Here is a 27,985-nt window from a genome sequence, read left to right as displayed (position 1 = left end):
TGTTTTTAATAGCTAAATAGTATTTCATTGGGTAGATTTTCTGTATCCATTCTTCTCTTGTGGAACATATGGGTTGTTCTAGCTTCTGTAGATCACAGATAAGGCTACTGTGAGCATAGTGAAGCATGTGCCCCTGTGGCATGGTGAGGCATCTTTTGGGTATATTCCCAAGAGTGGTATAGCTGGGTCTTTAGATAGATCTATTTCCAATTTTCTGAGGAACCTCCACATTGATTTCCAGAGTGGTTGTAGGAGTTTTCAATCCTACCAGCAATGGAGTAGTGTTTCTCTTTCTCCATATCCTTGCCAATATATGCTGTCACCTGAGGTTTTGATCTTAGATTGGACCAGAAAAGAAAATCCTCTCAGCATATAATAATCAAAACGCTAAATGCACAGAACAAAGAAAGAATATTAAAAGCTGTAAGGGAAAAAGTCCAAGTAACATATAAAGGCAGAGAATTATACCAGACTTCTCAACAGAGACCCTAAATGCTAGAAGAGCCTGGGCAGAGGTCAAGTAGATCCTAGGAGAACACAAATTCCAACACAGACTACTAAACTCTGCAAAACTCTCAATAATCATAGAAGGAGAAACTAAAATATTCTATAACAAAACAAAATTTAAACAATATCTATCTACCGATCCAGCCCTACAGAGGATTCTAGGAGGGAAACTCCAACAGAAGGAAGGTACCTACACCAAAGAAAAAAGAAGAAATTAATCATCTCACAACAAAGCCAAAAGGAGAGAAGCCATGTACATAATGCCACCTACAACAATAAATATAACAGGAGCTAACAATCATCTGTCTTTAATTTCTCTCAATATTCACAGACTCAAATCCCCAATAAAAAGACATAAGCTAACAGACTGGATATGCAAGCAGGATCCAGCATTTTGCTGCATATAGGAAATATACCTCAGTGACAAAGACAGACACTACCTCAGAGTAAAAAGCTGGAACATAGTCTTCCAAGAAAATGGTCCCAAGAAACAAGCTGGAGTTGCTGTCCTAATATCCAATAAAATAGACTTTTTTTTTTTTTTTCCCCGAGACAGGGTTTCTCTGTATAGCTCTGGCTGTCCTGGAACTCACTCTGTAGACCAGGCTGGCCTCGAACTCAGAAATCCACATGCCTCTGCCTCCCAGAGTGCTGGGATTACAGGTGTGCGCCACTACCGCCCGGCTAAAATAGACTTTTAACTAAAAGTTATCAACTGAGAAGAGAAAAGACACTTCATATTCATCAAAGGAAAAATCCACCAAGAGAAAGTGTCAATTCTGAACATCCATGCCCAAATGCAAGGGCATCCACATTCATCAAAGAAATGTTACTAAAGCTCAAAGTACACATTGAAGCCCACACAACAGTAGTGGGAGACTTCAACACCCCATTCTCACCAATGGGCAGGTCATTGAAACAGAAACTAAACAGAGACATAGTGAAACTAATAGAGGTTATGAATCAAATGGATTTAGCAGATACATATATAGAACATTTTACCCTAGCACAAAAGAATGTGCCTTCTTCTTAGCACCTCATGGTACCTTCTCCAAAATTGATTATATCATCTGTCACAAAACAAGCCTCAATAGATACAAGAACATTGAATAATCCCATGCATCCTATCAGATCATCACAGACTGAGGCCAGACTTCAATAACAATAGAAACAACAGAAACCCCACATACCCATGGCAACTGAACAGCTCTCTACTCAATGATAACTTGGTTAGGAAAGAAAGAAGTTAAAGACTTCCTAGAATTCAGTGAAAATGATGACACAGTATACCCAGACTTATGGGGCACAATGAAAGCAGTGCTAAGAAGAATATTTATAGCACCAAGTGCCCTCGTAAAGAAATTGGAGAGATCCTACCTTAGCAACTTACAGTACACCTGAAAGTTCTAGAACAGAAAGAAGCAAACATATCCAAAAGGAGTAGACAGCAGAAAATAGTCAAACTCCGGGCCAAAATCAACCAAAAAGAAACAAAGAGAATGATAAAAGAATCAACAAAACCAAAAGCTGGATCTCCGTGAAAATCAACAAGATAGATAAACCCCAAGCCAAACTAACTAAAGGGCACAGAGACAGTATCCAAATTAACAAAATCAGAAATGAAAAGGGAAACTGAGGAAATCATCAGATCCTACTCCAAAAGCCTATACTCAACAAAACTATTTAGATGAAATGGATGATTTTGTAGACATGTACCATGTACTAAAGTTAAATCAAGAGCATGTAAACTATCTCAACAGTCTCATATCCCCTAAGGAAATAAAAGAAGTCATTAAAAAAACCTCAACCCCCCCCCAAAAAAAAAAAAAAAAACTAAAACAAAACAAAACAAAAATCCAGGGCCAGATGGCTTTAGTGCAGAATTCTACCAGACCTTCAAAGAAGAGCTAATACCAACACTCAGCAAATAATATTTAAACCCAGCCTTTTAAGTTATATTTTATTTGTCTGTGTGTCTTTATGTGTGTGTGCCACACCATATGGGTGAGGATAACTTATAGTTAATTCTCTCCTTCCTCTATGTGGGTCCCAGAGATCAATCAAACTTGGGTCTTCAGGCTTATCAGCAGGTGCCTTCTTTACCCACGAAGACATCTTGCTTGTCCCTACACCTAACTTCTTAATATTCTTTGTAATTCATGGGAGAGATGAAAGACAGTTGAACTTCATCAGCATTTGTGTCTGCTGTACTTGTAGTTGAGCATTGTGGTTTCCATTGAGGACCAATTCACCTATTAAACTGGGTTTTCCCTGACAGGGAACCATGAGCTTATGTTTCTTAACAGAGGAGACCTGAAGAATGATGAATATTCCTCTTACACATACAGGCCTTACCTGGTGAATCTTCTTCCATGCCTGACCCGAACAAGCAAAAGACCAGAGGAATCAGTTCAGGAGACCTTGGCTGCAGCTGTTCCTAAAATTATGGCTTCTTTTGGCAATTTCGCAAATGACAATGAAATTAAGGTATGGTTGTTGCCACTTGGCATGAGTCTAGTGGGGCTTAGTACCTCTGGGGAGAACGCCATTTGAGATTGCTTCTGGAGTCTTGTTGGCTTCACTTAGAGACATCTTTAGAGTTTCTTTTCACATCTGCTTTCCTTTCATGGGGTAAATAGTCAAGGGAGATAGTTTATAGATACAAATTCAAAGGCATTTCCTCAGAGTGGATGGGTTTAGGTATACTCAATTAGCTACTTGAGCCAGATGAGGGAAGAGACTTCATAGGGAAGAGTGAAGAAGATCTGATGGGTCTTGTGGGTGTGGGTGCCCTAAAGCCACCAGGACTCCCCTTTGGTTTATAGTGCCCAGAAAGCAAGACTTAGTACATAATTTGCAGACTGCAAAATTCTTGGCTGTTTTTATCTTTTTTAAAAAGTTTTATTTTTAATATATTATTTTATGTGTATAGGTGTTTTGTCAGTATACGGTGTACATGCCTAGTGTTCTCAGAAGCAAGAAAAGTGTTGGATATCCTGGAACTAAAGTTATAGATGATTGTGAGCCACCATGTGGGTGCTGCACATTGAATTTGGGTCTTCTGGAAGAGCAGCTAGTTCTCTCAACCCCTGAGCCAACTCTCCAGCTTCTCCCTTTTCTTATTGTTTCTTTAAGTGTATGTTCATGTGTGTGTGTGCATGAGCCTATGTGTGCATGGAGGCTAGGAGAAGGGGCCAGGTGTCCTCTATCACTCTCTGCCTGTTCTTTTTGAGGTTGAGTTTCCCTGAACCTGAGACAGACATTTTTTTTTTTAAATTAGACATTTTGTTTGCATTTCAAATGTTATCTGCTTTCCCAGTTTCCCCTCTATAACCCCCCATCCCATGACCCCTTGCTTCTATGAGGGTGCTCCCCCACCCACTCACTCCTGCCTCACCACTCTAGTATTCCTCTACACTAGGGCATTGAGTCTTCACAGGACTAAGGGTCTCTCCTCCCATTGATACCAGATAAGGCCCTTTGAGTTCCTTCAGTTCTTCCCCTAACTCCTCAATTGGAATCCCTGTGCTCAGTCTGATGGTTGGCTGCAAACCTCTGCTTCTGTATTGGTCAGGATCTGGCAGAGCCTCTCAGCAGACAGCTGTATCCGGCTCCTGTCAGTAAGCACTTCTTGGCATTAGCAATAGTGTCTAGGTTTGGTGTCTGTATGTGAGATGGATCCCCAGGTGGGGCAGTCTCTGGATGGCCCTTCCTTCAGTCTCTGCTCCACTCTTTGTCCCTGTATTTCCTTTAGGCAGAAACAATTCTGGGTTAAAATTTTGGAGATGGGTGGATGGCCCCATTCCTCAACTGGGGGGCCATGCCTAACCTCTGGATATGGTCTCGACAGGTTCTCCCTCCCCTTTGTGGGGCATTTTAGCTAATGTCATCACTGTGGGGTCCTGGGAGGCTCTTGCTTTCCTGGCATCTGAGACTTTCTGGTTGCTACCCCCTAGTTCCCTGTCCTCTATCTCCTCCATCTCCTCCCATACCTGATTCTGACCCTCTCCCTACACCCCTTCCTCCCAGGTCCCTTCCACCCTCTAATTCCCTTGATTATATTGTTTCCCTTTGTAAGACGGACTGAAGCATCCACTCTTTGGCCTTCCTTCCTCTTGACCTTTATGTGGCCTGTGAGTTGTATCGTGGGTATTCCATGCTCTCTGCCTAATATCCACTTGCCAGTGAGTAAACAGCCTGTGTGTTCTTGTGTGACGGAGTCACCTCACTCAGGATGGTGTTTTCTAGATCCATTTGCCTGCGAATCTTGTGAAATAGCATAGGTGTTCAGAATTGAGAGTTTTGGTAGATTTTTCCTTTGATGAGTATGACGTGTCCTTCCTATTTTTTTTTTTGATAACTTTAGATTGAAAGTCGATTTTATTCGATATTAGAATGGCTACTCCTGCTTATTTCGTGGGACCATTTGCTTGGAAAATTGTTTTCCAACTTTTTACTCTGAGGTAATATCTGCCTTTGTCACTGAGGTGCGTTTCCTGTATGCAGCAAAATGCTGGGTCCTGTTTACTTATTCAGTCTGTTAGCCTATGTCTTTTTATTGGGGAATTGATGCTATTGATCTTAAGAGATAATAAGGAATAGTGATTGTTGCTTCCTGTTTTTATTTTTAGAGGTGGAATTATGTTTATGTGTCTATCTTCTTTTGGGTTTGTTGAAAGATTACTTTCTTGCTTTTTCTGGGGTGTAGTTTCCCTCCTCGTGTTGGAGTTTTTCATCTATTATCCTTTGTAGGGTGTATTTGTAGAAAGATACTGTGTAAATTTGGTTTTGTCATGGAATATCTTGGTTTCTCCATCTATGGTAATTGAGTTTTGCTGGGTATAGTAGCTTATGGTATTTATGTTGGTATTTATGTTCTTTTAGGATCTGTATGAGATCTGCCCAGTATCTTTTAGCTTTCATAGTCTCTGTTGAGAAGTCTGGTGTAATTCTGATAGGTCTGCCTTTATATGTTGCTTGACCTTTTTCCCCTTACTGCTTTTAATATTCTTTCCTTGTTTTGTTCATTTGGTGTTTTAACTATTATGTGATGGGAGGAATTTCTGTTCTGGTCCACTCTATTTGGCATTCTGTAGGCTTCCTGTATGTTCATGGGCATCTCTTTCTTTAGGTTAAGGAAGTTTTCTTCTATAATTTTGTTGAAGAAATTTACTGGCTCTTTAAGTTGGAAATTTTCACTCTCTTCCATGTTCCTTATCCTTAGGTTTGATCTTCTCATTGTATCCTGGAGTTCCCGGGTGTTTTGGGCTAGGAGCTTTTCGCATTTTGCAGTTTCTTTGACTTGTGTCAATTTTTCCTATGGTATCTTCTGCACCTGAGATTCTCTCTTGTATTCTGTGATGCTTTCATCTATGACTCCTGATCTCTTTCATAGGTTTTCTATCTCCAGGCTTGTCTCCCTTTGTGATTTCTTTATTATTTCTGTTTCCATTTTTAGATCCTGGATGGTTTTGTTCAATTCCTTCACCTGTTTATTTGTGTTTTCCTGTAATTCTTTAAGGGATTTTTGTGTTTCCTCTTTAAGGGCTTCTCCCTGTTTACCTGAGTTCTCTTGTATTTCTTTAAAGGATATATATATATACACACACACACACACACACACACACACACACACACACACATACACATACACATATATAGGTTTTTCAAGATAGGGTTTCGCTGGGTGGTCCTGGCTGTCCTAGAACTCACTCTGTAGACCAGTTGGTTTTTCAGGACTGGGTTTCTCTGTGTGGTCCTGGCTGTCCTGGAACTCACTCTGTAGACCAGTTGGTTTTTCAAGACAGGGTTTCACTGTGTGGTCCTGGCTGTCCTGGAACTCACTCTGTAGACCAGTTGGTTTTTCAGGACTGGGTTTCTCTGTGTGGTCCAGGCTGTCCTGGAACTCACTCTGTAGACCAGTCTGGCCTCAAACTCAGAAATCCGCCTGCCTCTGCCTCCCAAATGCTGGGATTACAGGCGTGCGCCACCATGTTCGGCCATTTATATTCTTCTTAACATCCTCTATCATTATCATGAGAAGTGATTGTAAATCATGAGAAGTGATTGTAAATCAGAGTCTTGCTTTTCAGGTGTGTTGGGGTATCTAGGGCTTGGTGTGGTAGGAGAATTGGGTTCCAATGATGTCAAATAGCCTTGGTTTCTGTTGCTTATGTTCTTGCCGTTGCCTCTTGCCATCTGGTTATCTGTGGTGTTAGCTGGTCTTGCTGTCTCTGACTGTGGCTTGTCCCTCCTGTAAGCCTGTGTGTCAGCACTCCTGGGAGACCAGCCCTCTCTGGGAAGAATTTGGGTATGGAAAGCTATGGCACAGGGTCAGCTCTGGGGTACAGATGGAAACCAGAAGGATCCTGTCCCTTTCTTAGTTCATGTGTCCTCATAGCTCTGGGTGGCTCCCTCTTGTGCCAGGAATTTGAACAGAAGTGGTGGTCTCACCTCAGCATTTCTGGAAGACCAGCTCTCTCACTGCAGGTTTTGGGTATGGGAAGCTGTGGCACACACAGGGTCAGCTCAGGCGCAGATGATATCTGGAAGGATCCTGTCCCAGGTTGCTCCTCAGTTCCTGTGTTCTGATGTCCTGATGGCTCTGGGCAGGTTCCTCTGGGCCAGGTATTTGAGTAGAAGTGGTGGTCTCACCTGTGCTCTCAGGTGTTTACTTTTTCTTTTGTCTAGACTAGAAGTTATGAAGCCCAAGTGATTCTCCTGTGGTTGTCCCCCTCAGCTGGGTTTTTAAGTGTTTTTTTTAACTTCACATGTTGTTTTCCTCTGAGCTATAGTTGTTTCCTGTTAATATTAAGGTGTTGCTTAAAAAGATGCTTTCATAAAGTTTGGAATTCAGAAGGGAAGTGATTTGTCTAGGAGTTTAGTGTAACTCAATTGTCTTGATTGTTGAGGGAGCTGTTGCTGCTGCTGCTGCCGCCGCCGCTGTCCTTGGTCTTCCTCCCTCCTTGGAGTGGTGGAAGCTCCTGATGGTTGCAGAAACAAGCACTGCAATACTGTTGGGAGTCTCTGCGAAAACTGCTGTCAGAGCCAGAGACAGGACAGGTACACACACATAGTGGTTGGGCTTGGATCTTTCCGTCATATAGATGCCATTTGAGTAAGGTAATACCTACCTACCTTCCTTCCTTCCTTCCTTCCTTCCTTCCTTCCTTCCTTCCTTCCTCCTTCCTCCCCCTCCTTTCTTTCCTTCTTTCCCTCCCTCCCTCTCTCTTTCCCTCCCTCCCTCCCTCTTTCTTTCTTTCTTTCTTTCTTTCTTTCTTTCTTTCTTTCTTTCTTTCTTTCTTTCTTTCCTTTCTTTCCTTTCTTTCCTTTCTTTCCTTTCTTTCTTTCTCTCTCTCTCTCTCTCTCTCTCTCTCTCTCTCTCTCTCTCTCTCTCTTCTTTCTTTCTTTCTTTCTTTCTTTCTTTCTTTCTTTCTTTCTTTCTTTCTTTCTTTCTTTCTTTCTTTCTTTCTTCATAGTTACTAACTACTTCCGTCATGAACTTTTGACATTTAGGAAATCTAATCAGGATTAGCGGTTAAGAGCACTAACTGCTCTTCTGAAGGTCCTGAGTTCAAATCCCAGCAACCACATCCCTATTGAAATCTGATGCCCTCTTCTGGCATATCTGAAGACAGCTACAGTGTACTTATACATAATAAATAAAACAATTTTTTTTTTTTTAAAGAGAGAGATCTAGTCATTCTTCTGCCCATGTCATTGCTGGGCTCTAGAAACAGAGTGCCACCCTATCCTACTTACCTTGATTCTGTTCCAGAGCAAACATAATAATGCGTACTTTCCTGGATTTGGATCTTTAAATTTTACATTTGTTTTTTAACAGTAGAACACATGAGTTCATCTCTAACCATTGTATCTTTTGCAATAGTCCTGTCTGTATTGAACATGTACTTTAATATGTACAAGTCAATAGTGATGGCCGCTTATATATGATTTTTGAACGCCTTTTTGTTTTCTAAACTTAATAATTATTGTTTTTTTCTGAAGTCTCAAATAGCAGTGCCATTTCTTACTAGTTAGATTGCTTAATAGATGGTTTATTTCCCCCGGCAGTTATGATCCCCCATCCTGTATAATATGGCCAGTGATTCCTGAGTTTGTCAGTTCTGTCATCCTGGAGACTATCTCTTTCTGGCTGTTGTCTTTCTGTCTAGGTTTGCTCCTCAAAGGTTTGAGAAAGAAACAGCTGGGATTTGGCATTCCTAAAAATGCCTTCAGTACACAGATCACTTTATCCTCAGGAGAATTCAATCTCTGTTTGTAGTGCAGAGCTGGAGGATCCTGTCCACACCAAAAGCAGGATCCTTTAGGAGGTAGATCTGTGGTGTAAAGAGGGACTCCTGTAAGGTGGCTGCAGTGGACAAAGATTGTGTCTGGAGAGATGGGGATTAAAGGGTTGGGGTTCCTGGGTCTTATGGAGTAGTAGATTCTCCATAGAATGGAGTCAGAGTAGGAGGACTCTTGCAAGCAGGCTGCCACAAGGCTGGGGGTGAGACTGGAGTCATGGAAGACAGGAAGTAGGATGAAAATTGCCTACCCAAGTCTTAGCCTGGTGTGGTCACTGGGGGTCTCACATAAAGTGTTTCTAGGTAAACAGGCTGACATGAAGGAATGGGATGGGTTAGAGGGAGGGCTGAGAGGGTAAACGGGAAGGAGTAAAGCTGAGTCTCCCTTTTCGCAATTCTTCTATGAGTGAGTGTTGTTATTAGAACATCTATTGGTCTGGATATCACTTCTGGTTGAATTTGTGGTGTGTGTGTGTGTGTGTGTGTGTGTATGAGCGCGAGCATGCTGTATCATCATCAGCATACTATATAAGATATAGAGATATACTTAAAATCAATTGCAGCCACCATTGAATGTATCACCAGTGGCCATGAAACTGACAATGGCAGTTCTACTATGGAATGTGCGATGAAGTTAACAGTTATGTAGACTATGTGTAGAAATAGTGAGTGAGATAAAGGAGGGACATAGGCAAATGAAAGAAACAAGAGAAACAAGGTTAAATAAATGGAAGCAGAAGGTGGAGCAGTCAAGAAGAACATTATGGGCTTTTTCTGGAGGTTACTAGGAATATCTTATATGTGATTTCTTAGAAGGTGGTTCGTGGTGCACTGTCATGCCTACAAGCTGCAGCCTTCCACTCACAGAGGCACTAGTCCAAAGAGGATATTTTAGTATAGCAGCAGCACTTCTGCAGGAAATTTTTAGACCAGATTATCACTGTATTTGTCTAGTGCTTATTATTGTCAAATGTTTTTTAACTTTATTTTATATAAAGCGTTATTACTATCACTGTTCTTGAATACCATGAGTGGCTTATAGACACTGAGACTGTTATTCACAGTGAGCAAGTTCCTGATGTGCGTGTGCATGTATGTGTATGTGTGCGTATGCGTGCGTGTGTGTGTGCACGTGTACGTGTGTGTGTGTGTGTGTGTGTATGCATTTCTTATTTATGTGGGTTCTGGGGATTGTACTTAGGCCATCAACCTTGGCTACAAATTCATTTACCATTTGACCTATCACACAGTCTTCCTAATGCAATTATTAAGGAAGTAAATATACTGCCAATAAATACTTGCTGACTATTGATTTTTTTTTTTGTTCCATGTATGAAAAACGTGTCAGCTTGTCACAGTTTATGTCTTACAGGATTTGGCATTCTGTGAAATGTATTCTAAGCTCCACAGGAGCTTCCGTTTTCATCTTCTTGACTTTGTTTTCAGGCTTTATTGAAAGCTTTCATAGCAAATTTGAAGTCAAGCTCTCCCACTGTGCGGCGGACAGCAGCTGGCTCAGCAGTGAGCATCTGCCAGCATTCTAGAAGGACACAGTACTTCTACAACTGGCTTCTGAATGTGCTCCTAGGTAAGAGAAAGGGCTCGCTGGCCCAGCCTTAGCATCTGCTCAAACTTTTAAACTATACCAACCCTTGGCATCAGGACTAGATCATTTGCAACTGCTGACTAATAAATGTGAATTCTGTAGGTGATGCTGCCAGCCCATAAGTGGTCTCAGAGACCTTTCAGCTGCAGCTGTGTCCCTAGGACACCCAGCTGGTACATAACCTCATCCTCCTTCCTGTCCTTCTCTTCAGAGGCCTGAGGCTATGCTTCAGGACCCCGTGGGTACTCTAGGGAAAGTGACATTCTCTCTCTCTCTCTCTCTCTCTCTCTCTCTCTCTCTCTCTGTTTCTCTCTGTCTCTCTGTCTCTGTCTCTGTCTCTCTGTTTCTCTTTGTCTCTCTCTGCTGTTAAAATATCAACATAAGCAAATCTTGCTGGAGTGAGCATGTGGACATTTGTTACAAGTATCTGAATTCCAAATACAGTTCCACTCCCTATAAGGTCCTGGCAAGTTTATGCTCAAGGCTGCTCCTGATGTGGGTATACACAGCCTGTGTTTCATAGCCTCACTTATGTCACCCTTCCCTTTTACTGCTAGGCTTGCAACAGGGCATTCCTGTAGGTCTCCCTTTTTCACCAGCGTGGACTGTTGGTCTCTGAGCAGTGGTTTGGCTGTTGAGCTCCTTTGGTTGCCTGTGCAGGTCTGCTGGTTCCCGTGGAAGAAGAACACCCCACTCTCCTGATCCTCGGTGTGTTGCTCACATTGAGGTGTCTAGTGCCCTTGCTCCAGCAGCAGGTCAAGGACACAAGTCTAAAAGGCAGCTTTGGGGTTACACGGAAAGAAATGGAAGTCTGTCCTTCTGCAGAGCAGCTTGTTCAGGTAAGGGTGAATAGTGGTAAGTGTGGAACGTGTGCTCCTTGGGAGCAGGAAGTTTCCTCCTTGGGAGCAGCATGTTTCCTCCTTGGGAGCAGGAAGTTTCCTCCTTGGGAGCAGGAAGTTTCCTCCTTGGGAGCAGCATGTTTCCTCCTTGGGAGCAGCATGTTTCCTCCTTGGGAGCAGCAAGTTTCCTCCTTGGGAGCAGCATGTTTCCTCCTTGGGAGCAGCATGTTTCCTCCTTGGAAGCAGCATGTTTCCTCCTTGGAAGCAGCATGTTTCCGGAAGCGTTGGGACAGAAAGAAGTGAGCTGGGTGATGGTACACTTGCCTTGCTCCTGAGGAGTCAGGAGATGTGTCTCCACAGACATGTATGAGTTGTTTGCTTGCCTAAAGCAGGGACCACACATATTTTTCACAGAGGGCCAGAGAGTCTGTGTGTTAGCTCTGCATGTCCAGCTGTCTTCACTGAACACCCCCCCCCCCCAAGTGTTGTAGTTTGAAAGCCACAAATAGCCCATAAATGTGGCCATATTCCAATGGGACTTCATCCACAGAAGCAGGCACAGAACCCGGGTATAGCATTGTATGCCTGTAACCCCAGTGCTTGGGATGTCAAGAGAAAAGTACAAGTTCAACAAATTCCTGGCCTATGTAGGAGCTCCAAGATATCCATAGCTACATGATGAGACTAGATCTCAACAAACCAAAATGGGGAGTGGAGAGCAAGTATAAAGCCAGGTGTGGCTGTGCCGGCAGTTCCTGTCAGGATTACGGGTATGCATGTGCATGCAGGCATGGGAAGAGCTAACGCTCAGCCTTAAGGCCGCTTAGTGGAGACTTTCTCTCTTCATCTTTTTATTCTACACCAGCCTTGAGAAAAGAAAATGTGTGCTTTTTTTTTTTTAATTGTGCATTGGTGTTTGGCCTGCACACGTGTCTCTTTGAGGGAGTTGGATTGACTGGAACTTGATTTACAGACAGTTGTAAACTGCCATGTGGGTGCTGGAAATTGATCCAGGGTCCTTTGTAAAAGCAGCCAATGCTCTTAACAGCTGAGCCATCTCTCTAGGCCTGCATTTGTTTGTTTTTTGCTTTTATCTTGCAAACCAATGTTACGGTTGGCAAACTTTGTAAAGTAAAAATATAGAGTGCCTGTGAAGTATTAATTTACATAGTGATTTTATAAATATGGTTGAAATTATTCAGGATATATTTATATTGTAAATTATGTGTTATCTAAAATCATGATTTAAACTTGTGGGCTTTTTTCCCCTGGTAACTTTAAAGAAAAAACTAACAAACTCATTGTTTCTATAGTATGTAATAGTATTAAAAACACCAAAAGATTTTGACTGACATCATTAACATGTGTGGCTTCTCAGAGCCTTGTTTCTGATGGTTGGATGTCCCCACTTGACTTCACAGCAGTGTCTTTTGGGATTCTTTTCTTTTCTATTCATCAGTTTTGGGAAATGAAGATCCTGAGTTTGCTTACTGGTATTCTCGAGGAAGTGCTTTATGTATTTCCAAGGAGTTAATATAAATGAAAGAAATTATGGGAATTCAGAAAATAGCACAGACCCTACCTGTAGAAGCAGCAGTTCTTTACAGGGAAAAATTAAGGCACAATTTTGCTGACAAAGGGCAGTGAAAACAAAAGTGAAATCTGACATGGTTATGTATTTATTAATTTTGTTTTAGTTTTTAAGCATTTTAAGATTTGATTGTGCTCTGTCTACATGTACCCCTGTGTGCCAGAATAGGGCATCAGATCCTATTGTAGATGGTTGTGAGCCACCATGTGGGTGCTGGGAATTGAACTCAGGACCTCTGGAAGAGCAGCCAGCACTCTTAACCGCTGAGCCATCTCTCCAGCCCTGGGATGCATTTTAAACATGACTGAAGACCTCTGTTTCTACTCCTAGGTTTACGAATTGACCTTGCATCACACGCAGCACCAAGACCACAATGTGGTGACAGGGGCGCTGGAGCTCCTGCAGCAACTCTTCCGTACCCCTCCACCTGAGCTACTGCAAGCGCTGACCACACCAGGAGGTCTTGGGCAGCTCACCCTGGTTCAAGAGGAAGCCCGGGGCCGAGGCCGCAGCGGGAGCATTGTGGAACTTTTAGGTGCGTTCTCCAAGGTCTTCTAATGGCCGTGCATTAAGTGTTGCTTCCTTCTGTTGCTCTATGGGGCTGTGCGGTGCTGAGCTATCCGTGCCTGAATTCCTTGCTCAAGCTCACAATGTAGGTATCTTTCTGCTTTTGCAAATAAATCTACAGTTTAGAAAGCTAGATGACAGAATGAAGTCACACCTTTAAAGCCTGGTCTCCTGACTTTCTGGCTTGTCACCTCCATTTTGGATGCAATGAAATAGAAATATTAGGCAATTTTCAGGACTCTCATGTTTGATTGTCAGGGATGAATAGGTTTTTATGCCTTTTGTGGGGGGATTTAGTATTCTTCTTCAACTTGGATCCTGACTTTACAGAACCCTTTCCATTCCTGACCCTCGAAGATACCTCCTTAACCTAGTCTCTGTTCTTCTTGATCCTCAAAGAGTTTGAGCCATAGATTAGGCAGTGGCAGCCTGCCCTGTCTGACATGAGCTAGTCATGGGTGGTGGGGCAGGTGGGAATCTAGACCTGCCAGCCTTTAGAAGGGACCTGGCCTTTAGAAGACGTGGACAAATTCTGCTGACCCTGACTTATTGTGGCTCACCAAGTAAATACACCAAGGAGCCAGACTTACTGTGGCTGCAGAGTAGAGCCAGTCTGCCTGGAAAATGTCCTTGTGGCCTTGTGCACTTAAAAGATTGCCTGAACTATGAGCAGAAAATGTTTTTGCTGTCCTTGTCATTAAAGAATGTTTATTTTTGTGGCAAGTATGCCATGCACCCTAGGAACTGTCTGTCTCTAATGAAAACTTGTGTATGGCCTCTGCTTGTCCATACAATGTGAGATCTTAGAGTTTTATTTTGGCTTTTAAAGGGCAATTTATATGAGCTTTTTTGACATTTTAGTCATATCTGTAAAACTGTATTTGAACATGAGTGTAATTTTCACCTTTAAAGTGTGACACTGTAGGTGTTAAACATGTCCTATGGAAGTCCACATCCCCATTGCAGGATTTGAGTGAAGCTTTTTGAGGATTTTTTGATTTCTTGCAGATTTTAGCAGCTTGTTACCTTACTTTCTTTTGTTGCTTTCTGTGATTTACAGCTGGAGGGGGTTCCTCATGCAGCCCTGTTCTCTCAAGAAAGCAAAAAGGTGATTATCTCAAAATCTGAGTCTTGTGTTGAATCGAACTGCTGTGTCTGTGTTTGTAATTAATGCATTAATTAGATCCTGCTTATATTTCCTCTCAAGAGAGTGTGTAAATACTGCTGGAACCCGACGTTTCTGCTTTTTAAAAATTGTTTATATCACAGTTGTTTATCATATTTTCTAGTGTTTGAGGTCTAAGGTCAGCAAATTTTTTATAAGGGACCAGAGAACAAATATTTTAAATGTGCAGGCTATAGACTCTTGCAGTTGTTTCCCTGCCTTGTGACTGCTGAAGAACAATGATATATAAAATCGCTGTTACCCACTGAAATCTTAAAGCAGCAGCGGGCTCAGCACCATTTTAGAGAGTGCACTACTATACTTTAGAAAAGTGACTTCTGTTCTTTTTCTTCTTCTTCTTTTTTTTTAACATTTATTTATTTTATTTATATGCGTGCACTGTAGCTGTCTTCAGACACACCAGAAGAGGGCATCAGATCCCATTACAGATGGTTGTGAGCTACAATGTGGTTGCTGGGAATTCAACTCAGGACCTCTGGAAGAGCAGCCAGTGCTCGCTCCAACCCTAACTTCCCTTCCTAATGAATTTTATTATTAGGAATATTAAATAGTTCATTTTGTTTGGTTCTTCATTTCGTTCATGTGTAGTTTATCAGTCATATTTAACTTCTTGCATGTGTGTTTTCTGACCTATATTTATCCCAGCGTTTCTGATGTGACCTGATAGTTTCACACATCTGGTCATTTGCAGCAGCTGCAGTTTATTTTACATTATGAATTTTCCTGGAAAAGAAGTTCTGTCAGCTTTATTTTTAAAATCTTAAAAGACGAATTTGTTTTCTGTGTCATAATTTGAGCATTTAAAACTTACAGAATTATTGCCATATTAAATGAGGGTGTGTGTGGTTTTCCTTTTTTTAAGTTTTGAGACAGGGCCTCACTGTGTTGTGTGAGCTGACCTTGAGCTGAATCTCCCTGCCTGTATCATTTGCTGGGATGACAGTACACCTCACTTTTGAATAAGTTCTCCCCAGGAACAATATTCTAGTCTCCATTGAATCACAAGAACATTTATTTGAAGAATTTGGGAGCTAGATGTTACCTTGAGGCTGAGACAGATGTCTTGGGCAATTGAGAAGACCTTGCCTCTTAACAGAAAGCCGAACCTTTGATCCGTTGTAGTAAGAGAAATGCTGGTTTTAGAAAGCACTGCAAATGTTCAAAGGCGAGAAAAATTCTAAGAAATATTTATTCTTGATCTAGGAGAGCCCAGTGGGCACTTGGTAAAATCACTCTGATAACATTCCACAGTCACTTTGTACAGAGATGGGGAACAAAGGTGATATTATTGAGATGAGTTCTTATCTCTATTATTTCCTGAAATTCCTTATGATTTTTTATTTAGACTGGTAATTTTAAAACTTTTTTTGTTACAACAAAGATTCTTTTTTCCTAGTGTTGTGCTGGCTATTATGTCATCTTGATATAAGGTAGAGTCGTTTTGGAAAAGAGAACCTTAGTTGAAAAAATGTCCTCATTAGACAGGCCTGTGGACAAACCTGTGATACGTTTTCTTGATTGATGGTATAGAAAGGCCCAACTTCCTTTGGGCACCGTCACCTCTGGGCTAGTGGTTCTAGGTGCTATAAGAAAGCTAACTGAGCAAGCACTAACTGAGCAGGCCAGTAAGCACCATTCCCCCAAGTTCTCTGCTTCAGTGTACGCCTCCCGGTTCCTTCCACTCAGTTTTTCCCTAAGTTACTTTTGGTCATGGAGTTTTATCACAGCCATAGAAGCCCTAACTGAGACAAGTGTAATCTGCCAGACATAAAATAGATAAAAACAGAGTTGTGGGGCACATAAGCCTCAGCAAAAGTCAGAGAGGCCAGAGCCTCCTTCTCTGTTGACAGCCCTCTTTTGTCTTCATGGAATCTACCCTGGGAGAACTTTTTCCAGAACCTAATTGGAAGGTAGAAATTGCTTTATTAAGATTCAAATTCAGCATCCTCTGCCACAGGGCTCTCTACCCAAATAGCACCAGAAGAGAGCTAGCCTGTGTACAAGCCTGTGAGTGCAGGTAAAACCACTACTTCTGCTCAGAAGAACCCACCCGAAACCTTCAGGACCCAGAACCAAGGAGCAGCGTGGGACAGGAACCCTCCGGTTTCTATTTGGTCCAGAGCTGATCCTTTGCCATAGAGGCCCATACCCAAATAGTACCGTGAGAGAGCTAGCCTCCCAGGAGGGCCGACAAGCCTGTGAGTGCAGGTTAAAGCACCACTGCTGTTCAGAGGGACCCTCCTGGAATCCTCAGAACCCTCCAGGAACCAAGGAACTGCTGGGGACAGGATCCTTCTGGTTTCCATCTGTACCCCAGAGCCGACCCTGTGCCATAGCTCTCCATACCCAAATTCTTCCTAGAGAGGGCTAGTCTCCCAGGAGTGCTTGCCCCTCCTGGGAAGGACAAGCCACAGTCAGAGACAGCAAGACCAGCTAACACCACAGATAACCAGATGGTGAGAGGCAACATAAGCAACAGAAAGATTCTTAACTATAGTGTAGACCTAAAAAGATAATAAAATGAAAGTGACTTATTTACATGTAGGAGTTTGATATGCAACTTCGTATTTGCCATGGATATTCCAATAGCACATGGATATCCCAAGGCCTGACTGATAGAATTGGACCTTTTCATTCATAAGCTACTCATTCATTTATTAAGTGATAGTAAATTATTTAACTGCAATAGTAATCTAAATCAATAAAAAGTTATTTTGTGGTATAGTTCCGTAGTAATTACTTCTGCCTCTTACTGGTTTTACAGTATTCTAAAAGTTACTCTTTTTTCCATTCTGTAGCATTGTAATATTTAATACCTGATAGATAAGTCATATTACGGTAAATTAAATACGCATGTGATTTTCAATTCAGAATATATGTTTATTTGACTTTGGCTTTTTGAGATAGTCACTATGTAGCTTTGGTTTGGACTAAAATTCACTGTGTAGATGTGGCTGACCTCAAACTTGTAGAGATTGGCATGCTTTCTATCTCCTGAGTGCTGGGAGTAAAAGTGCGCTCCATCATGTCTGACTATTTATTTGATCTAAAAAAAAAAAAAACCTATTATTTTTAGCAAAATTAAAAAAGAATGTTGCTGTATTATTTACTAGGCAAAGTGCTCCTAGGAGAGGAAGAAGCCTTGGAAGATGATTCAGAGTCCAGGTCAGATGTCAGCAGCTCAGCCTTTGCAGGTAGGCGGTGGTGCTGGCAGCCAGGAGCTGCCATTGTCGGCCTCTAGTTACTATCTGCCATCTGTGCCCTTTTCAGCACCTCAGCCTGCACACAGCATTGTGTGTGTGTGTGGGGGGGGGGGGCGCAAGCGTGGCTTGCTCACAAAAAGGCTTTCATAATTCCGCTGCTTTTATAACGTTCACTCTAAATGTATTTAGCTATGTGCTTTTCTTGCTTTAGGTTATTCAAAAATTGATTTATTATCTTTGAGCATATCTTTGGTAGCAGATGATAGATTGAGTTGTCTCATGAATTAAATTGTCTATGATCAGGACAGTGGGTTGAAGAACTGTCTGGGTAATTTAACTTGAATATATTTTTTGCTTGCAAGTGGTTAGGTAAGATTATATTTGTTCTCTATAAAACACGGGTATTATTTTAAGACACTAATAAATAGATAAAATGCCAACAGCTTTGGTTATGTTTACTGTTAGGTAAATAAAAATAAGACAAAGATCCTTGGGAATGAAAACCTGAATAATGTCAGTGGACTTTCCCCCTGTTTACAAGATAAACAAATCAACAGGACAAAAATTTTGGGCTGCCTAGTCTTGTGTAAAACTCAAGTGCCTGTGACCCAGTTGCCTTCATCAGGAGCCACTGCTCATACCTTGTTCATGGTTTTGAAGTGATTTTGTTTTTATATTTAATGTTTCATTTTATAAAACAAACCATCCTGTCAGTATTCTGAAAGCTCACTTTTATTAGTACAGTCTCACTGTTCCCAACCCTCATCACCTTTCATTTTCTCCACTGTAAGTGAACCACTTTTTTATTTTTGCAAGTTCTTCCAAACGTTTAAGGATGAATAAATGTTACATATTGGATTTTACTAATAAAGAATGGCACTGAAGTGATTTTGATCTCACATAGTGTTTGTAAGAGGGAATTTCAAAATTAAACTAGGAAAAGATGGAGTGTGTTTATCCTAGAGGAGGCTAGGATTGGAGTGGAGATGAACAGGACTTGGAAGAAGGCAAGCTCATCCTAAAGGGCGTGTGTTCACTAGTGTTCTGTTGCTTATTGAGAATTCCTGGGCATCTGTTTATGTCCTGTCCAGCTGCTTCTGACTTACACACATTCTGTGTGTGGCTTTAGGGATGCATTAAGAGCTTCAACTTGGGTCTTGTGTGGGAACACATTTGAAAATATTCCCAGCCATGAAGAATTTGCCTGTTCAGCTGAACTGTGCTGCTTTACTGTTTCTTCACTATGCTCCAAGCTGTTTAATAGTTAACCTTCAGCACAGTGAACTTTTTGTTATTTTGCACAATTTGATTCCTTAGCTACTGTTTCCTCTGGCCATTTGACAACTGAGTTTCTCTGTGTTTTTAGCCTCTGTGAAGAGTGAGATTGGTGGAGAGCTTGCTGCTTCTTCGGGTGTTTCCACTCCTAGTTCTGTTGGTCACGACATCATCACTGAGCAGCCTAGGTCCCAGCACACACTTCAAGCAGACTCTGTGGATTTGTCTGGCTGTGACCTGACCAGTACAGCTACTGATGGGGATGAGGAGGACATGTTGAGCCACAGCTCCAGCCAGTTCAGTGCTGTCCCATCTGACCCTGCCATGGACCTGAACGATGGGACCCAGGCCTCGTCACCCATCAGTGACAGCTCTCAGACCACCACTGAAGGACCTGATTCCGCTGTGACTCCTTCTGACAGCTCTGAAACTGTGAGTAGGCAGAGAGCGCCCTGGTTCTTTTGTCTTCTGATCTTAGTCTTCGATGCTCACACTTGGACTCTCTTACTCATTTTTCTGTATTACTACACATAATTGTAAGAGGCTCCCAGCTCAGATGCTTAACAAAGAACTTGGCCTTTCTTCTTGGATGCCTTCACTGAAGAAATTGCCTAGTATCTTTTGTATTGAGCCATGGAGATTAATGTGAGGTTACTTATATGCACCTTGTACATATGACATATTTTTAATACCTGATTAGGCCTGTTTGAATAACTACTTTCAATTTTTCAAGGATTTGCTTTTGAAAGTATCTGTGGTCTTAATGTGGGTGGTGATATTAGTACTCTGTATTATTTTTAGCACTTTTTGACCTCTCGGTGTATTTATACCACATTCCATTTTAAAGTAGCACATATTTCTGTCCCTGTGATGTCTGAGTTCATGGACAGGAATCACTTCAAAGACTGTGTAATCAGAATGTTTGGTGCAAGTGTGTACTGAATTGTGGAGTATTTTTTGTTTTGTTTTTTTTTTAACTTGCTCATCACTTTGTTTTTGTTTTATATTTCTGAAACAGAATCTTAGCCCAGGATGACCTTAAATTTGAGATCTGCCTTCTTTATCTTTGGACTGTTGGGAATGTAGGCATGAACCACACTTGGCCTGCATTCTGAATAGCCATTTTCTTCTCCTCTTCCTCTTTCTCTTCTTAGTGTAGTAAAATAACAACAAAATTATCTCATAGAGCATACCTATAGTTCAGTGGTATATTCATCACGACCATACACCTCCATCATGTCTTCACTTTCTGAAACCTTGATCTGTGTAAAGGCTATGCCCTCCTCTGGGAACCAGTGGTCTGTTTCCTGTAGTACAAGTGTAATGATTGTAGGTCCTCCAGTAGTATGTTTATCTTGAAGTACTTATTCTTCTATGGCTGGCTTATTTAACATAATGCCTCCAGGTAGCTTGTGTGAGACTTTTCCTTTTTTTAAGGGCTGAATAATGTGCCATTGTATGGATAGACTACATTTTGCTTATCCTCCCATCTATTAGTAAACATGTAGGTTACCCTTGCATTTTAGCAATTATGAATAATGTCACTGTGAACATGGGCCTACAAAATATCTCTAAGACTCTGCTTTCAGTTCTTTTGGTTATAAACTTAGAATAGTTTTATATCCAACTTTAAGTGTATATAATTAAATGCTTAGCTACTGTAGAAAATGCATATATATTGATATATGCGTACTGTAGAATATATTCTATATAGAATATATATTACATAATACATTTTATACATACACACACATTACACACACACACATACACACACACACACATATATTCTATATAGAACCTATATATAGGTTTTTTTGAGACAGGATTTCTTTGTATAATTGCCCTGGGTGTCCTCAACCTGCTTTGTAGACCAGGCTGATTGAACTCAATGAGATTCCCCCTGCATCTCCCTCCGAAGTACTGGAATTAAAGGTGTGAGCTACTGTGCCCAGCCTAGAATATATTTTATTAAGAATCTAGTAGGATATTTTGGCTTGCTTCTAAATTTTATATTGCACCCAGTATTTCTGAAATATAAATGAGATACTGGAATGGATGCCATACACTGAATTCAGGTCAGAAATGAGTATCTGTTGTGTCTGCAGGGGCTGGGGAGATGGCTCCAATAAGTTGCTTCTACACAAGCATGAATTTGGATCCACAATACCATGTCAAAAGCTGGTCTTTGTGGTCCCATACTTTTGAAATCCTAGCTCTGGGAAGGTAGAGACAAGGCCTTGCTGCCTAGCTAGTCTATCCCAAATGGGTGAGCTCCAGGTTCACCGGAGACCTTGGTTCAAACATAACGGAGAGAACAACTGAGGCAAACACCTGACCTTGACTTCTCACCTCCACACCCATGCTTATAAATATGTGTATACCTACTGTTTGCTTGTGTTACCTCCCCACCCCACCCCACCCCACCCCACCCCATAGTTCAGGTTTTATTGTTGTGAAGAGACACCATGACCAGGGCAACTCTTGAGAAGGAAACATATAATTGTGACTGGCTTACCCTTTCAGAGGTTCAGTCCATTATCATCATGGTGGGAAGCATGGCTGCATGCAGGCAGACATGATGCTGGAGGATCTGAGAGTTCTACATATTGATTTATAGGCATCGGAAAGAGACTCTTTCCACTTGGGACAAAGCTTAAATATAGGAGACCTCAAAGCTTTTTCCCAGAGTGACACACTTCCTCCAGCAATACCACACCTCCTTATAGTGCCACTCCCCATGAACCTATCATTCAAACACATGGGTCCATGGGGGCCATACCTATTCAAAACATCACACATATATTCTCACCCTTTCTTCCTCCTTCCTTCCCTCCCTCCCTCATCCTGTCTCTGTCTTTCTCCTTCCCTCTTTCTGTCTTACTCTCACACATTTACACACAAAATATGACTGCAAATCTCTAACCTGATTCTACCTTTCCAAGTAGCCAACAGGTGTTCCTTATGACATTGAAATGCATCAGTTGACTTGCTCAGCGCTAGTCTGTGTTTGGAGAGGCTGGGTAAACCCACTGAAGGAAAGACAGTATAGGAAATCTAATTTTAGTTGCTTTTGATTGTATAGATTGTCTTTTATTGGAAATTTTGGAATATGTTTTTCATGATGCAGAACAATTGTGTAAGTATGTTGTGTGAATGTACTGTATACAAAGCAGTGTGCGTCTGATCCCTGTGTATGTGCACGTAGGGGCAGAACAGCATTTTGGGTATCTTTCTCTATCACTTTTTCCCTTATTGCCTTGAGGTAGGGTCTCTCAGTGAACTAGAAGCTCACAGTTTTTTATGCTGGCTGGCCAGTGAGGTTATAGGACCTACCTATCTGCTCAATTCTGACCCAAGCGCTGAGGTTCATTGTGCGGGTATTCCTAGACTTTTACTTGAGTTCTGGAGTTTTGGGTTTAGGTCCTCATGTTTGCAGAACAAGCGCTATTACCCACCAGGCTTTCTCCCCAGACCCAGTGCACCTTATTTTTTGAGACAGCATCTCATACTGAACTTAGAGATTACCTTTTTGGCTAGGCTGGTCAACAAACTTTATCTACTTCCTCTCAATCCCTAGAGCTTGGATGGCAGTTGGACAGTGTTCTGCCTGGCATGCTTATACAGTGAGCATTTTGTCCACTGAGCCCTATCCTTAGCCTCTATTGCTCAGTTTTTCAGGTAAATTACACAAGAGGTTTCAGATGGATACAAAACATTTTTCAATATGGAATTGTTGATACAGAAATGCATCTCTCACCTGATAGGGGATAAGAGTAAATTTTTCCTGAAGCCAAAAAACTGTGGCCCAAGATCATAGGTTCAGGTTATTATAGTTTATGTGTTCCAGTGTGGTGACAACATGGTGAAGTTTTTATAACAAAAAAAAAAAAAAAGAAGAAGAAGAAGAAGAAGGAGGAGGAGGAGGAGGAGGAGGAGGAGGAGGAGGAGAGAAGCAAGAAATGCATAAATCAAGATGCTTTTCAAATGCATTGGTGGGTGTCTCAGATAGGTGGGGAAGACAGTCAGAATAGAGTAGGAAGATCACAACAAGAGACCCCAACTAATGGAAACTAGGGTTCTGTTTGTACATTCTACAGGATTTCTTAAGGGTTAAATGATCTTAGGTCAGTCGGGCATGGTGGTACACACTTTTAATCTGAACACTCAGGCAGAGCAAGTTGTGTCTCTGAGATCTGGGCTGCCCTGGTCTACAAATTGAATGCCAAGACAGATAAACCCTGTCTCAAACCAAACCAAAACAGCCAAACAAATAAACTAACAAATAACCAACCAACCAAACAAACAAAAGAGGTTGTTAGATTACATAGAGAAGAAGCTAATAAATGGCTCTCTTAGATGCCTTACGAAGTTTGGGCTGCAGTCCCATCCTTGAGCTCTCTGGTTTCACCTTGCTGTTCTTTCCAGCAACCTTTTACCACAGAATCTGTCTGGATCTGTGGAGTATTTATAAGTTTAGTACAGATAACCTATTGTTAGATTCTTATCTGGAAACCTTGTCTTTGTTTCTAACTTACTGTACAATGAAGACAAGATTGTTTTAAAAATATTAACTCATTGAGAATTGCATGCATGTATTTTAAGGTTTACCCCTCATCTTTCTGCCTAACTACTCCCAGATCTACTTTCTACCTCTCTTTCCAACATTATGTCTATTTTTAAAGATATTTTTTTAATATCAAAAATGTTTACAGACAAAAATTTCTTTAGGTTTTCTAGAGCTATAAAAGCTTGGTATGACCTTTTCCTGGGGGAGACGAACAAATGTCTGATTACCACAGATAGGATACCAGTGACAGACCAAAGTAATAATTCCACCTGAGTCTAGTTTGACAAACCAGTTAGTTTATTTGGCACTACTGAAAAGGAGTACAAGCTACGGGCTATCTACCAGGGCATGGGCAGCTTATAAGCATCTATACCATGGAAAGGTATGTTTATCCCAGTGATCGTTCACCACTTACATATCCTAAGGAAGGAGCAGGTTCCACAAGCCTGTCCCCAGAATGTTACCTGTCTATCTTGTGCAGGCCTGCCGTAAATAACCTCCCTGCCCAGGTGACACTCCACAGCAGAGCTTTTCTTAGCATGGTAGTGAAGCGCTCTTGCTTGTTGCCTTTCTACATGCGTTTACCTAGAACCGTCAAATAGGTAGCTGCCCTTTGCCTTCTGTGCGTGTCACTGATGCAACATGGTCTTTGCATTCTCCGTGCTCAGCTCTGTTTGTGGCTTTTCCTCCATGTTGAAGGGCTTTTGCCTGACAGTCCCCCTTTGTCTGTACAGGTGTTAGATGGTGCCGACAGCCAGTATTTAGGCATGCAGATAGGACAGCTCCAGGAGGAAACTGAGGAGGAAGCCACAGGTGTTCTTTCTGGTGATGTTTCAGATGTTTTCAGAAACTCTTCTCTGGGTAAGTTCACTTTATATGATGGCAATGTCTTCAGCCTAGACATCTTCATCTTTTCTTGTTTGTTTTTGTTTCTCCAGACAGTTTCTCTGTGTAGCTTTAGCTATCCTGGAACTTATTCTATAGACCAAGCTAGCCCTGAATTTGGGAGATCCGCATGCCTCTGCCATCCAGATGCTGGGATTAAAGGCATGAAGCACCACTACCTAGCAAGACATTTTTTTAATCTTTATTTCAAGAGGAAACCTTTTGGTATCATTATTTTTTTTTAATTGAAAATGGTATTAATTTTCATTTCAATTCAAATTGAATTGAATTTCAATTCAAATTGATAATGGCAATTTAGGTATAATCGGACTTGATTTAAATTGGTATTTATATATTATCTCTGTGTAAATATATGCATATTTTAATTGGACTTGTCACTTAATTATGATTTCTATTTTTAAAGCTCTTCAACAGGCACACTTGTTGGAAAGAATGGGCCATAGCAGGCAGCCCTCGGACAGCAGTGTAGATAAGTTTGTATCAAGAGATGAGGTTGCTGAAGCCAGTGACCCAGAAAGCAAGGTGAGCTTCATGGAAGGAGCAGCTTGTGTGTGCAGGGTTGGGATTTCCCTGGCTTTTGCTATTTCATTTGTTCCTAGCTTTGGACTTACTTCTTTACCCTAGAAACACTGGATACTCCCAGACCTCGGTCCTTTTTGCCTCTCCAGGGATACCCAAATTCTTTTTTTTTTTTATTCGATATAATTTATTTACATTTCAAATGATTTCCCCTTTTCTAGCCCCCCCCACTCCCCGATAGTCCCGTAAGCCCCCTTCTCTTCCCCTGTCCTCCCTCCCACCCCTTCCCACTTCCCCGTTCTGGTTTTGCCGAATACTGTTTCACTGAGTCTTTCCATAGAAGCATTAGTTCTGCCTCCAGAGACTCCTCCCTCCACAGATGCGCCCTGTGCTGAGCTCTGCCCTGCCTGATATCCTGTATTCTCTGAGGCTTGTGCAAAGCTTTGCAGCAGTTCTTACTTTTGCTCACTCAACTGATTAAAACATCTCTCTTTCTCTGTTTGCTTTACACACACATTACATGTAAATTTACAGTTAACTTAAATTCCTTAAAGTCAGGCATACATGTGTCATTTAATTGTATCATCAAAATGACTTCTTTGAAGAGTGCTCTTCTGTCTCCTTCCGACCCTTGAACTTGCCTAGTGTCTTTTGGTTTGTGTGTGTGTTGGAGTATCTTTTCAGACAGGGTCTCACTATGTAGACTTGGCAGTTTTTGTGTCATAGTCACAGACACTTGTGACTTGCAGATATGAACAGCACTTCCTGAAGGCTGTGTTTTAGCATCTTCCCGTCCAACGGGCCATACTAGTCTTGTCTCTTGTCACACACCCTTTGGCCCTGTGCTTCAGAGTTCCAGTTGTATTCTGTTTGAGATCAGCCACTGAGGGGCCAAGTATAGGCATCTCTGTCTCTAGCACCCTGATGTGGATTATTTTTGTGACTGAACTAGTGAATCAAATGTTCACTTCTCTGTTCTAGCCATGCCGAATCAAAGGTGACATAGGACAGTCTACTGATGGTGATTCTGCTCCTCTGGTACATTGTGTCCGTCTTTTATCTGCTTCCTTTTTGCTAACTGGTGAAAAGAAAGGTAAGCACAGCAGAGTAGATGCATTGTTGAGGGGACGCTCATGGGTTCAGAAGTCAGTTTGCTGGGTTACTGGGTCAAGTTTACTTTCCATTTCTGCTGACAGAAGGAGGGATTGAGAGGGCTGAGTTTTGTTCTTGGAAAAGGCTAAAGGGGCCTGGGTGGTTCCTTTGCAGCACTGGTTCCAGACAGAGATGTAAGAGTCAGTGTGAAGGCCCTGGCCCTCAGCTGTATTGGTGCAGCTGTGGCCCTTCATCCAGAATCCTTCTTCAGCAAACTGTACAAAGTACCTCTTAATACCATGGAAAGTACCGGTATGTTGACAATTCACCAGTTAATTTGTGCTTAAACTATCTCCTAGTCTTGCCTTCTTTTGTCTTAGAGTAGTGAGTGTTTCTAGTTAGCTTGTATGTTTCAGCTGTTAGAGCTCTCCAGATATGCATATTGTCATGTTAGTCTCATGCCTCCCCTTATGTGTAGTTTACACATACATGACCACATAAGTCATAAAGCAGAAATCTGGAAATGTAAAAGTTATTTATACACATACTTTATTTCTTCTTAAATCATAAGTTGCATTGTAAAATTGCTCTGGGCCACATCCATATTCAGGGTAGGCCTGGTCAGTACAGCACCACACCCTGCCTGCTGTTGTTGTGGAGTAGAAAGTATCTTTCTTTCTTTGAGTGACAAGGCAAATCTGCGTTATTGAGTTTAAAGTTAACAAATATATACTAGATTGGTTGTTTCTAATCTTTATTTTCAAAAGAAATCTTGGAAGTTTGATTTTAATTTGACAGCCTGGAATCACAATTTAGAAATTCTGACATATTGAGATAATTTCAATGTGAGGATTCTAGAAACTTTAAACCCCAAACATCTTTTACTACTTAGGAAATTATAGTCAGGTCCTTTGCACATGTAAAATGTTCCCTCTTCCTCCTTTTCTGAGAATGAAGCTTCATTTGTAGTATACATTTGATTGTGGAGAAGGTACAGACTGGGCCATTTATGTCCACAGAGGAACAGTATGTCTCTGACATCTTGAACTACATTGATCATGGAGACCCACAGGTCCGAGGAGCTACTGCCATTCTCTGTGGGACCCTTGTCTACTCCATCCTCAGCAGGTCCCGCCTCCGTGTTGGTGACTGGCTGGGCAACATCAGAACTCTGACAGGTAACAGGACAGTTGGTCCTGGTGTCTTTTCTGAACTCTGTTCCCATGTTCATGTTCCTATAGAGATGAGATATTTCTTGCTCATTTTTATGGTTAGGAAATACATTTTCTCTGGTGGACTGCATCCCTTTACTGCAGAAAACTTTGAAGGATGAATCTTCTGTTACTTGCAAGTTGGCTTGCACAGCTGTGAGGGTGAGTATAATGTTTCACATAAACTCTTCTGAGCTTACCATTGATACTGTGAAATTTGGAGCTCAATGTTCACATTCCATAAGTTGTAAACAGTTCTTTCTATGGATTTACCACTCAGCTTCATTCAGTAGCAGAAAACTTAACTAGAGAAAATCAAAACAAAAACAGTGATTAAGTCTCAGGAAGGGACTGTCATCTTTTTTAAAAAATTTAATGACCTCAAAGTAATGTTTTTCTAGTTCTAATTTTTTTTACCGAGTTTATATTTTTAATGGTGTGTGTGTGTGTGTGTGTGTATGAGAGAGAGAGAGAAGAGAGAAGAGAGAGAGAGAGAGAGAGAGAGAGAGAGAGAGAGAGAGAGAGAGAGAGAGAGAGAGTTAGTTTATTTTTGTGAGGGCAATAGCAACAGGTGCCAGAAGAGGGCACTGGATCCCCGGTAACTGGA

The 27,985-nt window shown here is 41.5% G+C and overlaps 1 protein-coding gene across 2 annotated transcripts in view; it reads left to right on the top strand.

Moving 5' to 3' along the window:
* Htt (huntingtin) overlaps nt 1-27,985 on the top strand; it is a 144,407-nt gene that overhangs the window by 30,329 nt on the left and 86,093 nt on the right. The window contains exons 6-18 of one of the 2 annotated variants that reach the window (XM_052199620.1): nt 2,856-2,994; nt 10,260-10,401; nt 11,080-11,258; nt 13,180-13,384; nt 14,477-14,524; nt 17,716-17,796; nt 19,172-19,512; nt 24,385-24,511; nt 24,960-25,078; nt 26,057-26,168; nt 26,342-26,479; nt 27,187-27,345; nt 27,443-27,540. In XM_052199620.1, coding sequence (XP_052055580.1) covers nt 2,856-2,994; nt 10,260-10,401; nt 11,080-11,258; nt 13,180-13,384; nt 14,477-14,524; nt 17,716-17,796; nt 19,172-19,512; nt 24,385-24,511; nt 24,960-25,078; nt 26,057-26,168; nt 26,342-26,479; nt 27,187-27,345; nt 27,443-27,540 — 1,888 coding nt within the window. The remainder of the gene's footprint in view (nt 1-2,855; nt 2,995-10,259; nt 10,402-11,079; nt 11,259-13,179; nt 13,385-14,476; nt 14,525-17,715; nt 17,797-19,171; nt 19,513-24,384; nt 24,512-24,959; nt 25,079-26,056; nt 26,169-26,341; nt 26,480-27,186; nt 27,346-27,442; nt 27,541-27,985) is intronic. The other variant, XM_052199621.1, reaches the window with a different exon arrangement.

This window comes from Apodemus sylvaticus, chromosome 11, assembly GCF_947179515.1.
Source record: "Apodemus sylvaticus chromosome 11, mApoSyl1.1, whole genome shotgun sequence".
In the NCBI taxonomy this organism is placed as follows: domain Eukaryota; kingdom Metazoa; phylum Chordata; class Mammalia; order Rodentia; family Muridae; genus Apodemus; species Apodemus sylvaticus.
The sequence above is the reverse complement of the archived record's forward strand: the minus strand, read 5'-3'. Positions and strand labels throughout refer to the sequence as shown.